The sequence below is a fragment of the Pezoporus wallicus genome, unplaced genomic scaffold (assembly GCF_028554395.1).
Source record: "Pezoporus wallicus isolate ANWC-B61680 ecotype Strahan unplaced genomic scaffold, APGP_CSIRO_Pwel_v1 contig_8226, whole genome shotgun sequence".
Taxonomy (NCBI): Eukaryota; Metazoa; Chordata; class Aves; order Psittaciformes; family Psittacidae; genus Pezoporus; species Pezoporus wallicus.
This window is the reverse complement of record NW_026635187.1, coordinates 1,190,263-1,203,487: the sequence shown is the minus strand read 5'-3', so window position 1 is coordinate 1,203,487 and position 13,225 is coordinate 1,190,263. Positions and strand designations below refer to the sequence as shown.

At 60.9% G+C, this 13,225-nt stretch overlaps 1 protein-coding gene across 1 annotated transcript; it reads right to left on the bottom strand.

Moving 5' to 3' along the window:
- Positions 1–583: 583 nt before the first annotated feature.
- PRODH (proline dehydrogenase 1) lies at positions 584–11,256 on the bottom strand. Its single transcript, XM_057411149.1, has 14 exons — positions 11,034–11,256; positions 10,576–10,784; positions 5,873–5,907; positions 5,396–5,545; positions 5,202–5,266; positions 4,705–4,821; positions 4,506–4,585; positions 4,182–4,263; positions 3,824–3,916; positions 3,443–3,589; positions 3,106–3,281; positions 2,919–3,017; positions 2,680–2,768; positions 584–1,125 (listed from the first exon to the last, which is right to left on the bottom strand). Exons 2-14 carry the CDS (start codon positions 10,731–10,733, stop codon positions 938–940), a joined length of 1,479 nt encoding a protein of 492 aa, XP_057267132.1. The 5' UTR covers positions 10,734–10,784; positions 11,034–11,256; the 3' UTR covers positions 584–937.
- Positions 11,257–13,225: the final 1,969 nt, after the last annotated feature.

The window sequence follows — 13,225 nt, the reverse complement described above, 5'->3', positions numbered from 1 at the left end:
GGGGGCCGAGAGCAGGCACAACCTCCCCCTTCGGGTCCCAGGCAGTGATGCACAGCCCAGGGACAGATGGTTCCCAGTAACTTCCAGGGGTGGCTGCCTCATCCCTGGCAGTGTTCAAGGCCAGGTTGGATGGGGCTTGGAGCAACCTGCTCCAGTGGAAGGTGCCCCCTGCCCATGGCAGGGGCTGGAACTGGATGAGGTTTAAGGTCCCTTCAACCCAAACCAGGCTGGGATTTTGTGAACAGCAGAAGAGAGGAGCAAGAACAGCTGCAATTTAATCGTCACCATTCTCCACCAATCCAGTGTACAGCAGAGCCGAGCTGTGCTCCAGCTCTGGGTGCGCCCCCCTAACTGCAAGACAGACCCGGAACTGGGGACCATGAGCAGGGCAGGGGCTGGCTGCCTCTCCCCGCTCCTCCTGCCCCACTGGACAAGCCCAGGCTCTGCTGAGCCCTGTGGGATGGGCTGTGCAAAGCCGGGGAGCAGCCAGGTAGCAGCTGCCCTGGGTCAGACAGCAGGTACCGAGTGTGCCCCTGCCCAGTTCACTGTGGCACTGCCTCCACAGAGCTGGAGGAAAAGTCCCTGCCCTGGCTGAGGCTGGAGGAACGCGTGGCTGAGACCAGCTTGTCCCCGAGCCCACGGCAGACAGCAGGCAGCCAAACCTGCTGCTGCAATGGGAACGCCCCAGGGCAGCGCTCACGCAGCACAGCCCCTGCCATAGCCCAGCTCAAGGCCCTGGGATGGGGGGACGGCTCTTGGGGCAGTCCTACAGCAGTGACCTCTGGGAGGTGTGTGCCGTTCGAAGAGCAACAAGGACATGTCCCTTCCTCGGGAAAAGGGTGCTGGGAGGGCAACCGCAGCAGGACTAGGCTGGGGAATGGCAGTAGTGGTCATAGGTGAAGGCACAAGAGGTGCTGGGCTGGAGGCACAGTTGGGGTTAGTGGCTGGAGCTAAAGAAGGTACCGGCCAGGAGCCGCCGCTTGACCTCCCTCCAGAGGAGGTCCCGCTCCCGGTTCACCCGCTCCATGAAGCCCCTGTTTTCCTGGGCCCGGCGGGACAGGTAGGGCAGCACCTCCTGCACCGACCCGTAGGGCACATACTTGTAGACAGGGAAGCCAGCCTGACCTGGAGGAGAGAGAGGGGTTGGAAAGGACCAAGAAAGCCAAAAAAGGGGGAAGGAAGGAAAAAAAAAAAAAAAAAAAAAAGACGAAAGAGGGGTAGAAGGAAGCCAAAAGCCTCCCCCTCACCTCCCAGCCCTCCGGTGCCCCTCGGGCTGTGCCAAGGAGTGAAGGATGCGGGTGGGAGGGATGCAGCGGGTGGGAGGGATGCAGCGGGTGGGAGGGATGCAGCGGGTGGGAGGGATGCAGCGGGTGGGAGGGATGCAGCGGGTGGGAGGGATGCAGCGGGTGGGAGGGATGCAGCGGGTGGGAGGGATGCAGCGGGTGGGAGGGATGCAGCGGGTGGAGGCTGTGGTCCAGCACTGGGGAGGGGAGCCTGGGAGCAGGCGGATGAGGCCGAGCCTGCTCAGCACAGGGAGCTTGGGAAGGCGCCGAGGTCACCAGGAGCCCTGGGAATGTCGGGAGCCGGGGCTGGGCCAAGGCAAGAAGCGTTCAACCAGAAACATCAAGTTAACACATTTTTGCAGCATGAGCAGAGGAGGCTGCAGCCAAACCCCGCTGGCGATGGGAGCTCTGGGGCAGAGCCGCCGCCGGGCTGGACAATGGCCCCTCTGCCTCCCACAGCTCCCTTGGGTGCAGGGCTCTGCTCTGGCCACCAGTGCGGGCAGGGGCTTCATTCCCTGACCTGGACCCTTGCGTGTCCCTGGGTCTGGGCCCCAGCAGTACTGCTGGGGCCAGTGGCAGAGGGGAGGACAAGGTCACACAAGAGGCTGTTGCCCAGTGCTTGGTGTGCAGCTCCATCAGAGCCAGAGGGTACAAGGGAGGTTTGTGCCTGCCAGGACCAGCCTCTGCCCCACCTCAGACAACTGTCTCTGCTCAGAGACCAAAGTGGGAATCTCCCTGCGCAGCCATCATGGTCTTGTGGGATCTCCAAAAGACAGATGTGATTTTCCACCTACATCCTGCCCAAACCCCATGCAGGAGTCACAGCATTCCACACAGCTGGGAAAGGGAAGGGGCAAGCTAGAGAGATGGGACATGCAAACCTCACGGAGTTCAATGAGGCCAAGTGCAAGGCCCTGCCCTGGGTCAGGGCAAGCCCCAGCACAGATGCAGGCAGGGGGAGACTGGATGGAGCAGCCCTGAGAAGGACTTGGGGGTGTTGGGTGAGGAGAAGCTCCTCAGTGACCCTGCTTCAGTGTGCGCTTGAGCTCAGAACCCACTCTTTGAGGGTGGCGAGGCGCTGGCACAGGGTGCCCAGAGAAGCTGTGGCTGCCCCATCCCTGGCAGTGTTCAAGGCCAGGTTGGACACAGGGGCTTGGAGCAAGCTGCTCTAGTGGAAGGTGTCCCTGCCCGTGGCAGGGGTTGGAGCTGGATGAGCTTTAAAGCTCCCTTCCAACCCAAACCATTCTATGGTTCTATGATAGAGGCCACAGGGCGCTGTTCTCAACCAGTGGTGCTCTCACAGGCACATCCTGGCTCTGTCCATCCTGCAGACCCCAGGGGTGACTCCATGGGGCAGGAACACGACTGCCACGTCCCTGCTGCTCCCAGCACTCACCCAGGGGGAAGGTGATCTGGTCGCACATGCCCAGCAGCTGCCCAAAGTACACCTTCTTCTCCGAGGGGTGGATGCCAAGCTCCATCATCCTGCAAGCCAAGCCTTGGTATGAGGAACAGCAGAGACAGCAGAGCACATGGGGCAGCGTCCCACTGGGTGAGCACAGGAGACCCGACAAGCCACGTCTCACTGCAGCTCTGCTGGATCCCCAGTGCCTGCCATGCCTGGCCAGCAGTCACCTGCGCAGGGTGAACTTCACTGTGTCCTCATTGTGAGATGCCACCATCACATTGGCTTTCCGGCTGTGCTTGATCTCCTCCAGGATATAGTCCAGGCACCTGCAAGGCAGTACAGGGGCTCGTGGTGAGGCTGCTGGAGCCTGTACCTGGTGGGATGAGGGAGGACCATGGCTGGGGCTGCCCCTACCTGTGGTACATCTCATTGGTCTTCTCATAGGTGGGGTTGATGGGATCCTCGTAGCCGATCTGGGCTGCCCGCTTCCGCTCCTGCTCCATGTAGGCACCACGGACCAGCTTGGTGCCGAAGTGCCAGCCCTCCCGACGCGACAGCTCCACGTCCACCGTCACGTTGTCATAAGCCTCCTGGGACCAGGGGGAAGAGATGGCACAAGGTCACTGCACCAGTGCCACCTCTGCCCTGTGCCTCCAAGGCAACCAGCCCTGAGCTATGCATCACCATGGCTTCAGGAGCCAAGGTCTCCATCCAGCAGGTCCTTCCTGCCCAGCCTGCAGCCGGACCTCACCTTCAGGTAACACTGGTAGGTGTTGAAGATGATGGCCCGGTCCCTGTTGAAGCGGCGCTGCATCTCCAGGGTGAGGCGGCTGATGGCGGGCTGGAAGTAGCTCTGCTCTGCGTCCACCATCAGCCTCACGCCCGTCTCAGTGGCTCTCTAGGGGGGTGAGTGACATGTGGGGTGTGTTCATGGGGGCACCCGATACCTGTGGCCAGGTTGGACACAGGGGCTTGGAGCAATCTGCTCTAGTGGAAGGTGTCCTTGCCCGTGACAGGGGCTGGCACTGGATGAGCTTTAAGGTCCCATCCAACTCAAAGGATTCTGATTCCATGTCACCCCCTCTTGTGTCAGGGCCTATGCCCAGCTTCCACAGCCCCAGCTCCCCCTCACCTTGGCAAGGACATCCATCCGCTGCAGCATCCTCTTCATCTGCAGCTCCTCCTCTTCAGTGAAGCGCGAGAGCAGAGGCTCAAGCTGCCCAGTCTGAAAGCAGAACAGGTTGTGGCACCCTGCCTGTGCGCAGCCTTGCCCATGGGGCAGAAACAGCCCTGGGGGAAGCCCATCCGTGGGGCTGCTGCCACCCCAGCTCCCAGCACCCACCCTGCCAGCTTCGTGGCTGCACACAGTGGGTCATGGTGTGGCCAGGCTCTGCTAGCACAGACAGCAGCCAGCATCACGGCCACCAGCGCATGCACCTGCACCCTGCTCCCAGTGCGGCTGCTGCAGGGTACCACCGATGACCACTCACCTGCATGTTGGGCACAAGCAGCAGCTTGGAGAGCTTGGTGCGGCTGTCAATCAGGCTGTTCCAGTCCAGCAGGTCCACGGTGCTGGGAGCAGAGAGCTGGCTCCGTGCTCGTGTCTTGCAGGGGTAGGGAGGTCTTCACCAGCTCCCAACCCCTCCAGCAAGTGAGGTGCCACCCTAACCTGTCTTGTGACCTCCACCCAGACCTCCTCTACGCTTGGTCACTGAGTCCAGTGCTGCCCTTTGGAGACCTCCCTTTGCTGCTGCACCACAGCCCGAGGTACAGAGACAAAGGCCCCCAGTGTCGCCATGTCACAGGCAGCTTACCCACTTATGCCCAGGTTCTCTCCCGTGAACCAGTGCTGGGTCTCTGCCTTGGTTGCGATGCCGAGGTTGGCCAGGGACTCCTGCCACCAGAAGGAACATCAGTGCCATGGGGCTGCAGTGTTCTTACTGCTCCAGGCTCAGGGATGGTGCTGGTCTCTCCGGCAGCACATCCACCTCCCTCGGGCATCACCCGCCTCACCCGCAGTTTCTCTGCCTCCAGCCGCATCTCCAGCGCTGCCCGCCCAGCCTGGCCCTGCTCTGCAGCCATCTGATGGAAGAACCTCCGCCACTTGACCAGCACCTCTGAGAACTGCAGCTGTGGAGGGAGCCTGAGCTGAGGCACCTGGCCCGGAGCACCCCATCCTGCCACAGCTTTGCCAGACCATACCCCGATGGCAGACCCTGACCCTACAGCAGCGCACCTTGGCCAAGCAGATGCCAAGCCCAGCAGTACAGGACCCCCATGCCCTCGGAACTTTACACTTCCGAGATCTTCTTGTGTCCCCAAAAGCTGAGGCAAGGTCTTCAGGGTGGCCTTGGGCACACGGGGGACAATCTGTTGATGTCCACTGCCCTCTGCTATCTGTAGAGATGCCGCTGCAGCAAGCGTGGCATCCCAAAGTACCTGCCCACAGAAGCATCACCCATGGCCTTGGCTCTGCCCCACGTCACCTTGGTCAGAGCCCTGACACTCACCAGGAACTGAGGTCTGCCCAGTGCCGTCAGCTTGATGGCTGAGAAGCCGTCCTCAGAGCTGCCACCTGCATGGAGACACAGCAGCAGAGCTGATCCGAGGCAGGGTGCTGGGGCACCATGGTATGGCAGAGGGCTGCAGGGTCCCTGCAGTCCCCAGGCCCAGTGGGGCTCCTCAGGACATGTGGAGCACTTACTTGAGGCATCGATGCAGCGGAGGAAGGTCTCCATGTGCTGGTCACACTTGGCCTCATCAGCATAGAAATAAGTGCGGGCACTGATGACCCCACCGCGGCGGTCCCCAAATCCCGGGTGGGCTCGGTATTGCTTCTCCCTTTGCTCTGCTCCTGGAGGTGAAAACGATGGAGATAGGCTCTGCAGCCCTGCTGAGCTCCTGGAACCTCCCAGGGGCTTCTGCCGTGGGTGCTGGGGAGAGAGGCTCTGGCTTGGACCTCAGCAGAGCCCCTGCAGGCTGCAGAGCGCCCGGCCTGCCCTGCTGCCCAAGCACAGGATGAGCCTCTGCTTATCTGGCCAAGAACCACAATGCTCCTCATCCAGCTCATGTTTTGGGGCTGTAGGAGCTGGGTCCTTCCCCCACACCACTCATGCCCTGCCCCATCAGCTGGGCCTTCAGGCTATCATCTCCTATCAGCAGGAGAGGCTGAGTCACTCACCTCCCATCTCCTTCTCGGCTGCAGAGGTGCAGGAGCTAAGAAGAGAAACAGGGACGATAAGGACCAGGTCAGCAACTCCCTGCAACCCCACGCTGGAGGCTCCCCTGCTGCTGCCCTGGACCTTGCATTTCCCTCACCATCCCATCACCGATGGATCAAGTGATGCTCAGCCTGAGCTCTACTGCCAGGTCAGATGGCACAAATGCCATCAGATGCCACAAACTCATGGAAAGCAAGGGGGTTTCACCATCCAGGCAAGTGTTACCTGGCGGCCCTGAGACAGCACAGGGAGGATGCTCTGACCCAGGGTCTAGAGCTGCTCTCAGACAGCCCATCCTGTGGCAAGGACAAGGTCAGCATTGGTGGGGCCAAGGGCTCATCTCCACCACACCACTTGCTGAGTGGCATCAAACTCAACCCGACACCTCCCACTTTGCAGGCAGCAGCATCCAGACCAGGATCAGGGAGCTTGATGCAGGGCCCATCAAGCTGTGGGTCCTGTGCTTCAGCTCAGCTGCTCCATGCTCCTCTGTGCCTTGGCAGTAGCCAGTCACTTAGAGACTCAGCTTCAACTCCAGCTGACCTCAGATGTAATTTCAAGCCCAAGCTCTTTGCCACAGCGATAACAGAGCTCTGATAGCCTGGGGGATACTCGCCAAGTCATGAGATCCTCCTTGGGCAGGAAAGCCTTCTTGATGACACCCTCATCCAGCCCACAGACCCTGGGTCTCACCCAGAAGCACTGCCAGCCCCTGGATGGCAGCCCTGAGTGACAGCAGAGCCATCTCCTCCAAGACATCTCTGCCTTGGAGTCACTGTCCCGAAACTGCTTGTACCCAACAGTGGGAAAGAACACAGGGAGCGAAGGCACCCATCCAGAGCCAGAGGACTTGCACAAGAGAGCGGAGCCGTGTGACGTGGTCTCAGAACGTGTTCTCCCACATGGAAACCCTGTGACAGGGATTAGGGGCTGCTGGAAGCATAAAGAAGCAGAGACAAGCCTGGAGCCAGGAGCAGCCCCACATCACTCAAAGCGCAGCAAAGCCTGGTGTGAACTGGGGCAGGAGCAGCTGGAGCTTGTGGAGAGCAGCAGGCACCGTGTCCAACAGGCTCTGCTCCCCGGGGACAGGCCAAGAAGCTTTCTGCCCCCAAAGACAGAGGGTGGAAGAAGAGACAGCAAAGTTCATGTGAATCATTGAATGGTTTAGGTTGGAAGAGACCTTAAAGCTCTTCCAGCTCCAACCCCTGCCACGGGCAGGGCCACCTTCCACTAGAGCAGCTTGCTCCAAGCCCCTGTGTCCAACCTGGCCTTGAACACTGCCAGGGATGGGGCAGCCACAGCTTCTCTGGGCACCCTGTGCCAGCGCCTCAGCACCCTCACAGGGAAGAGCTTTTTCTTTATATCCAACCTGAACTTCCCCTGTTTCAGTCTGAACCCATCACCCCTTGTCCTGTTCCTACAGTCCCTGATGAAGAGTCCCTCTCCAGCATCCTTGTAGCCCCTCTCAGACACTGGAAGTTGCTCTGAGGTCTCCATGCAGCTTCTCTTCTTCAGGCTGAACAGCCCCAATGTTCTCAGCCTGGCTCCATATGGGAGGTGCTCCAGCCCCGATCATCCTCCTGGCCTCCTCTGGACACTCCAACAGCTCCATGTCCCTCTTATGTTGAGGACACCAGAGCTGCACACAGTGTTTTAAGTGTGGCCTCATGAGAGCAGAGCAGAGGGATGGAGGGTCCCTGTGAAGCCAGCAGCGTGGCGCAGGGGAAGGCTTCAGCTGGACACACTATTGTGACTCTGAGAGCATGCCAAGAGAGGTGGGTCCTGCAGGTAGGTCCCATCTGCAGCACAGCAGCTGTGAATCCCAAAGCGCACCTTGTGTGCAGCATCCAAGATGCTGAGGACAAGCTGCAGGGAGCAAAACCTCCTCTGGCCTACCCGGGGTGAATGCTGGCCACAAGATCAGCAAACATCACCCTTGAATTTGAAGTGGTTTCTGCTCTTGAAGCCAAACACACCCTTTCCAGCAGCATTCCTGCAGCATGACTGCATGGAGCCCTTGCTCCCCAAGGGGGGCATTCGAGGCAGTGCCATGGTGCTCACTTTATTGTTCTGCATCGAGCAGAATAAAGGAAGCTCCTTCCAGCTGCAGAAACAGCTCTTCCTTGAGCTCACCATCTGCTTTCTTTGCAGTTAGTCTTGGCCAACAAAGCCATTCCTGCACTAGCCAAGTGCCACTTAACCCAGCTCATACCTGCCCAACCCTCCAGCACACTGAGAGCAGGGCACATCTCCAGGCACTGCCCAAATGCTCCTTGCAGGCTGTGATCAGGAAGGAGCCACATTCAGGACCCAGGAGCTCAGAGTCGCCCAAATCATGCACAAAGCAAGTGCTGCAAAAGGGGTGATGAAGACTTGATGCAGCCCATGGGGTTGTGTGTGTGTGTGATCCGGCTGACACAGCAGAGTGCGGCTGTTGGGAAGTTTCTGAGCAGGCGCCAATAAACAGTCTCAGGAGAAGCACAAAGATCCCTCTATCAGAACTAAGCAGGAATAATGCATTTCACCCATGGGTGCCATGAGAACAGTGCATTTGCTTTCCTCATCAGCAAACAGGTCTGGCAAAGCAGATGAGGGCACACCAGGGAGAAGTTGTCCCTCAATTACCACATCCAAGGAAAAACCCCTGGCCACATGCTGGAGCTATGGGTGAAACTGTGCAGCTAGGAATAAAGCAAAGCTCTTGGCAGAAGAGTCCTTCAAGCCTGTCCACGTGTGAGCTGCCAGCATGCACCAGCCAGGAACCTCCTTGCACAGCTTCAGACTAAGCAGAAACCACCCTGTGATCCTGGGGACCCACAGCACATGCATGAGTGTGCTGAGCACAGGTGACAGCAGTGCTGGGAGCAGGAGGAGGGGAGGTGTCAGCTCCGGGAGGCTGGTTGCCAGGCAGGATCGTAATCCCATGGGACAGATATCAGGTCTCCACACAAGAACTCTCTAGAGGGAGCAAAGTCCACACACTGCATGGCAGAGCCACTCAGGGCACCTGACAGTTCTGGGGGAAGGAGAAGGGCATTTCTCTGCTGCCATCTCCACCTTGCTCCACAAGAGCCGGGAAACCCAGCATGGCTCTGCCTGCTGGAAACAACAGCAGACGGCACCAGGAGACCAAAAAGCCTGCTGGCTGCATCTGGTTTGTGCCTCTGCCACAGGGTGAAACCCCAAAGTGCTGGCGGGAGGGAAGGGTGCAGCTCCAGAGCCCAGCACCCATGAACTGGGGCTGCTCATTCCTCTCAGCTTCCCATAGCCCAGCTCAGCAGCACTGGCAGAGTTTGGGGTTTTGCCTCTGAACACAGCCAAGAAGGACCCAGAGTGATGCTTGGCAAGGGCCAGGCTCTAACAGCCCTTCCAGTGCCACCCACTGCTCATCCCTGCTCCATGACATCCTTGGGTGATCTCCAGGAAGGCATTTTTCACTCCTTACTGACCATCTGTTGGAGCAAACACTACTGGGGCTTAGGTGGGGTGGCATCAGAGGGAAAGGGGTCCAATGCAGGGGCTGTACCAAGGGTGGGAATGACCCACGCAGCACAGGCAAAGCTCACCTAGCAAGGAGCCCCACACATGCAACCCTCAAACCTGCTCCAGGAGGAGGACCAGCACAGCCCAGAGAGCTCCCAAACCACTGACACCCCTGGGCAGGATGCAGGTGCACTTGGTGATTAACCATAGGCACAGCCAGGCAAGGAAGGGCAGCACCAGCTCACCGCGACCAGCTCAGCCCCATGGTGATGGACAACATCCGCTGGGAAGAAGCAGCTGCTCCTGAACACACCAGAACTCCTCACCTTCCAAAGACCCACCCCCGGGCTGCAGCAATGTATTTGGAAGCATTTATATATTAAACTCCCAAAGCACAATCTGCAAGAAGCGGCTGGACGGGTGCAGCCCTGCATCCCCTGAAGCTCCCACACCAGTGCTGCCCTCACAAGCAGCCTGCACACTGCTCTCACCACAGACAAGCAGGATGCTCACACAGATGGGGATTACTGGCAAGCAGCGGCAAGCAGGGAGTCCCTGATAAGCAGCACTCAGGTGGCAAGCAGAGATAAGGCTCCCAGCAGCGTCTGCACCCCCACAGTGACCCAAACCCCACTTGCCAGGCACCCCAAAAGCCGTTTGTGCTGTATTAACAGGTGACAAGCGTGTGGCAGCCGGATGGTGCCCCTGGTGCGCACAGGGACATGGGACTGCTGCAGCCTCACCCGGGGAGTGCTGCATCATCCCGGTGACCGTGACACAGGGATCCCGTGAGTGGAGTTGCATCAAGTGGAGCCCGAGGTGTGGAAAACTGCCAACGGCTTTGGGCTGGAGCCTGGCCTTGGCAGAGGGTGGGAGGCCGGGAATGCTGCCTGGGGTGTGCAGGGGGGGAGCACCCCTGGCAGGGCAGCACCCAGGAGGGAAGGGGCAATGGGGGAGGAAGAACCCCCGCAGGGTGCTGGGGGGGGGCGGTTTGGCGGCACCCGGGGGGTGCTGGTGGTGGGGCGCTCTCCCCGGGCGGCGTGGCCGTGACGCACAACATCCTTCAGCCAATAGGAGCAGGGGGGATGGGCGGGAGCAGCCAATAGCGGCTCGGCCAAGTCCCGCGCCCCGCGCGCGCTGTCCCGCCGCCGCCTCCTCCCGCGTCCCCGCGCTCGCTCACTCCAGCTCCTGGCGCTCGGCCTCCTCGGCGCTCAGGTCCTCCTCCACGCTGTAGTCCAGCACGGCGCCCACGCCGAACGCCTGGTTCCTGCGGATGAGCGGCTTGATGGCCTCCTGGTCCTCCCCGGCCACGAACTGCCCGTAGAAGGTCATCTTCATCAGCCGCTCGAACAGCGCCTGCCCGAGCACCCGCTGGCACAGCCGCAGCAGCTGCGGGGCAACAGGAGATCAGCGACCGGCAGAGCCCCGCACCGACAGCTCCCCCGGGACCAGCACCTCCCGGAGCGGGCAACCCCCGCGACGAGGACTCTCCGGGCCCGAGACATCCCGGAGCGGGCACTCTCCCTACAGCGAGAGCCCCCCCGGGGACGCTCCGGGACCGGCACCCTCTCCCCCGGTCCAGAGCCGGCAGTTCCCCCCCCCGCCCCGCGCGTCCGGGGACCGGCCTCAGCCACTCACCTCCCGGTTGCGCTCCACCAGCGGCCCCACAGCGCAGAGCCCCAGCACCACGAGCCCGCGCAGGAGCTCGGCGCTGCTCTTGCTGCGGAACGCCTCCCGCGTGTCCCCGAAATCCACGGCCGGCGGCGACTCCCGCTCCGCGCCCCACGGCGGGGGAGGCGGCGGCGGCAGCTCCTGCCGGGCCCCGCTGCCCGCAGCCGGCAGCGGAGCGGCCCCGCGGGGCGCCGTGGCAGGTGCGGAGCGCGGGCGGCGGGGGGCACCCAGGCGGGCGGCAGCGCAGAGCGCCCGGGCCGTGAGCGGCGGAGCCATGGGCACGGCGGGGCCGCCCGCACCACGCCACAGCCTTAAGTATGGCCCGGCCGGCACCGCCCCGCCCCGCCCCGCCGCCCGGCACCGGGACCGCAGGGCCCCGCGCTGCCGGTTCCCATCCCCTCGGTCAGCGCCATCCCTCCCGAAGAGGGCACAGAGGGGCAGGAGGGGACCCCAGGGTGCCCTGGGTGGGGCTGAAGGAAGCCTCATGCCCTTGACGGGGGATGGAGCGGGGGGCAAAGAGAGACCCGTGCCCTTGAGGAGCCCCAGGGAGTGCTATGGAGGTTCTGAGGGGGGACCTGAAGTGGTCCCCATCCCACTGAAGGGGCCCGAAGTGAGTACTGGGGCCAATCCTGCAGGGATAAGGGGCTCCTGACTGCTGGAGGACCATAGGGTCCCCAAAAGGGGCCCGAGCCCGGCTCCTCAGTGACACCTTGTGCCTGGGGATGCTCAGCGCAGGCAGAAGCAGCGGCAGGCAGGAGCCTGCGAGCTTTGCTGCGGTAAGAAACCACGTCCTGAGCGGGGCGGAGGAAGAGCCCGAAGCTTTGAGCACCTCCAGCAGTTGTGATGCGAAACTCACCTGTCTCAAAGCAACCCCCAGGCCAGCAAACGGCAACCACTGGACGTCAGTCCCTGTCTGGGTGAGCAACAGCTACCTCAGGGTCAGCAGTACATGAATAGTTACACAGTAAATGTTTTTCCCTCCATGCCCAGCACTGGCATTGCTGTAATTAGCAGTGAAAACATAGAGGTTCCATGAGCTCATTTGAAAGGTTTCCTTTCGAGATGTCCCATCCTTCCGTGGTGAGAGCCAGCTAGTGGCATTGACCCTGCACAGAACTATGTCCAAGCCCGCTATGGGAAAGCATCTATTTCCTTCAATATATTCCTTGTGCTGCATTAACTCTTTCATGCTACTGAGAACAAAATGATTCTGCTTCAGCTCCTTGCTGCAACAAGGTTATGCGCACGAAGTCTCGGGCTCCATCCTCCTGTCAGGCAGTTGTAGGCAGCCATCAGGTCCCCCCTGAGCCTTCTCCATCTGAACCCCCCAGGTCCCTCAGCCATTCCCCATCACCCCTCTGTGCTCCAGGCCCTGCACCAGCTCCGCTGCCCTGCTCTGGCCGCGCTCCAGCACCTCAATATCTCTCTTGGAGTGAGTGGCCCAGAGCTGAGCACAGGATTCGAGGTGCTGCCTCACCAGTGCCCAGTGCAGGGGCACAATCCCTGCCCTGGCCCTGCTGCCGCACTGCTGCTGATCCAGGCCAGGATGCTGGGGGCTTCCTGGCTGCCTGGGCACAAGCTGCTCACGTTCAGCTCCATCAATCAGCACCCCCAGGTCCTTCTCCCTGAGCAGTTTCTAGCTGCTCTTTCCCAAGCCTGGAGTGTTGCAGGGGGTTGTTGTGGCTCAAATGCTGGACCCGGCACTTTGCCTGTTGAACCTCATCCCATTGGCACAGCCCATGATCCAGCCTGTCCAGACCCCTCTGCAAAACCTTCCTCACCGCTATCTTCCTCCAGCCCAGTGCTCAGGAAAGGCCAATCCTGCCCCATCCTTGGGATGAGGGCTGGATCCTCGCTGTCTGTAGCTCTGCCCTGCAGCAGCCCTTGCCAAGCTGCGTGCCCCACTCCCAGCATACATCCTCTGCAGTTTCCCTGGAGAATGCTGATTCAGATCCTCCTGCGCCGGGTGTTTCTCATGCTGATCATGTGCCTGACTCATGTCCAGCACCAAAGTGCTTCCGCCTCAGGCTAGCATGTTGGGAGGGACATCTCCCCCCCAGCAGCAAGCAGGCAAGGACTGGGGAGCAATGCAGACCCTCAGCTGGTACCTAGCTCAGCGTAATAAAAGAGGCTGCCTCTGAAATGGCACCTGGGAAATA

Coding starts and splice junctions, on each gene's coding strand:
- PRODH (XM_057411149.1), bottom strand. CDS start 10,733: ATGAAGATGACCTTCTACGGGCAGTTCGTGGCCGGGGAGGACCAGGAG. Junction 5,546..5,872: donor AGCCGAGAAGGAGATGGGAG/GTGAGTGACTCA, acceptor TTTCACCTCCAG/GAGCAGAGCAAAGGGAGAAG. Junction 4,586..4,704: donor TGGAGGCAGAGAAACTGCGG/GTGAGGCGGGTG, acceptor TTCTGGTGGCAG/GAGTCCCTGGCCAACCTCGG.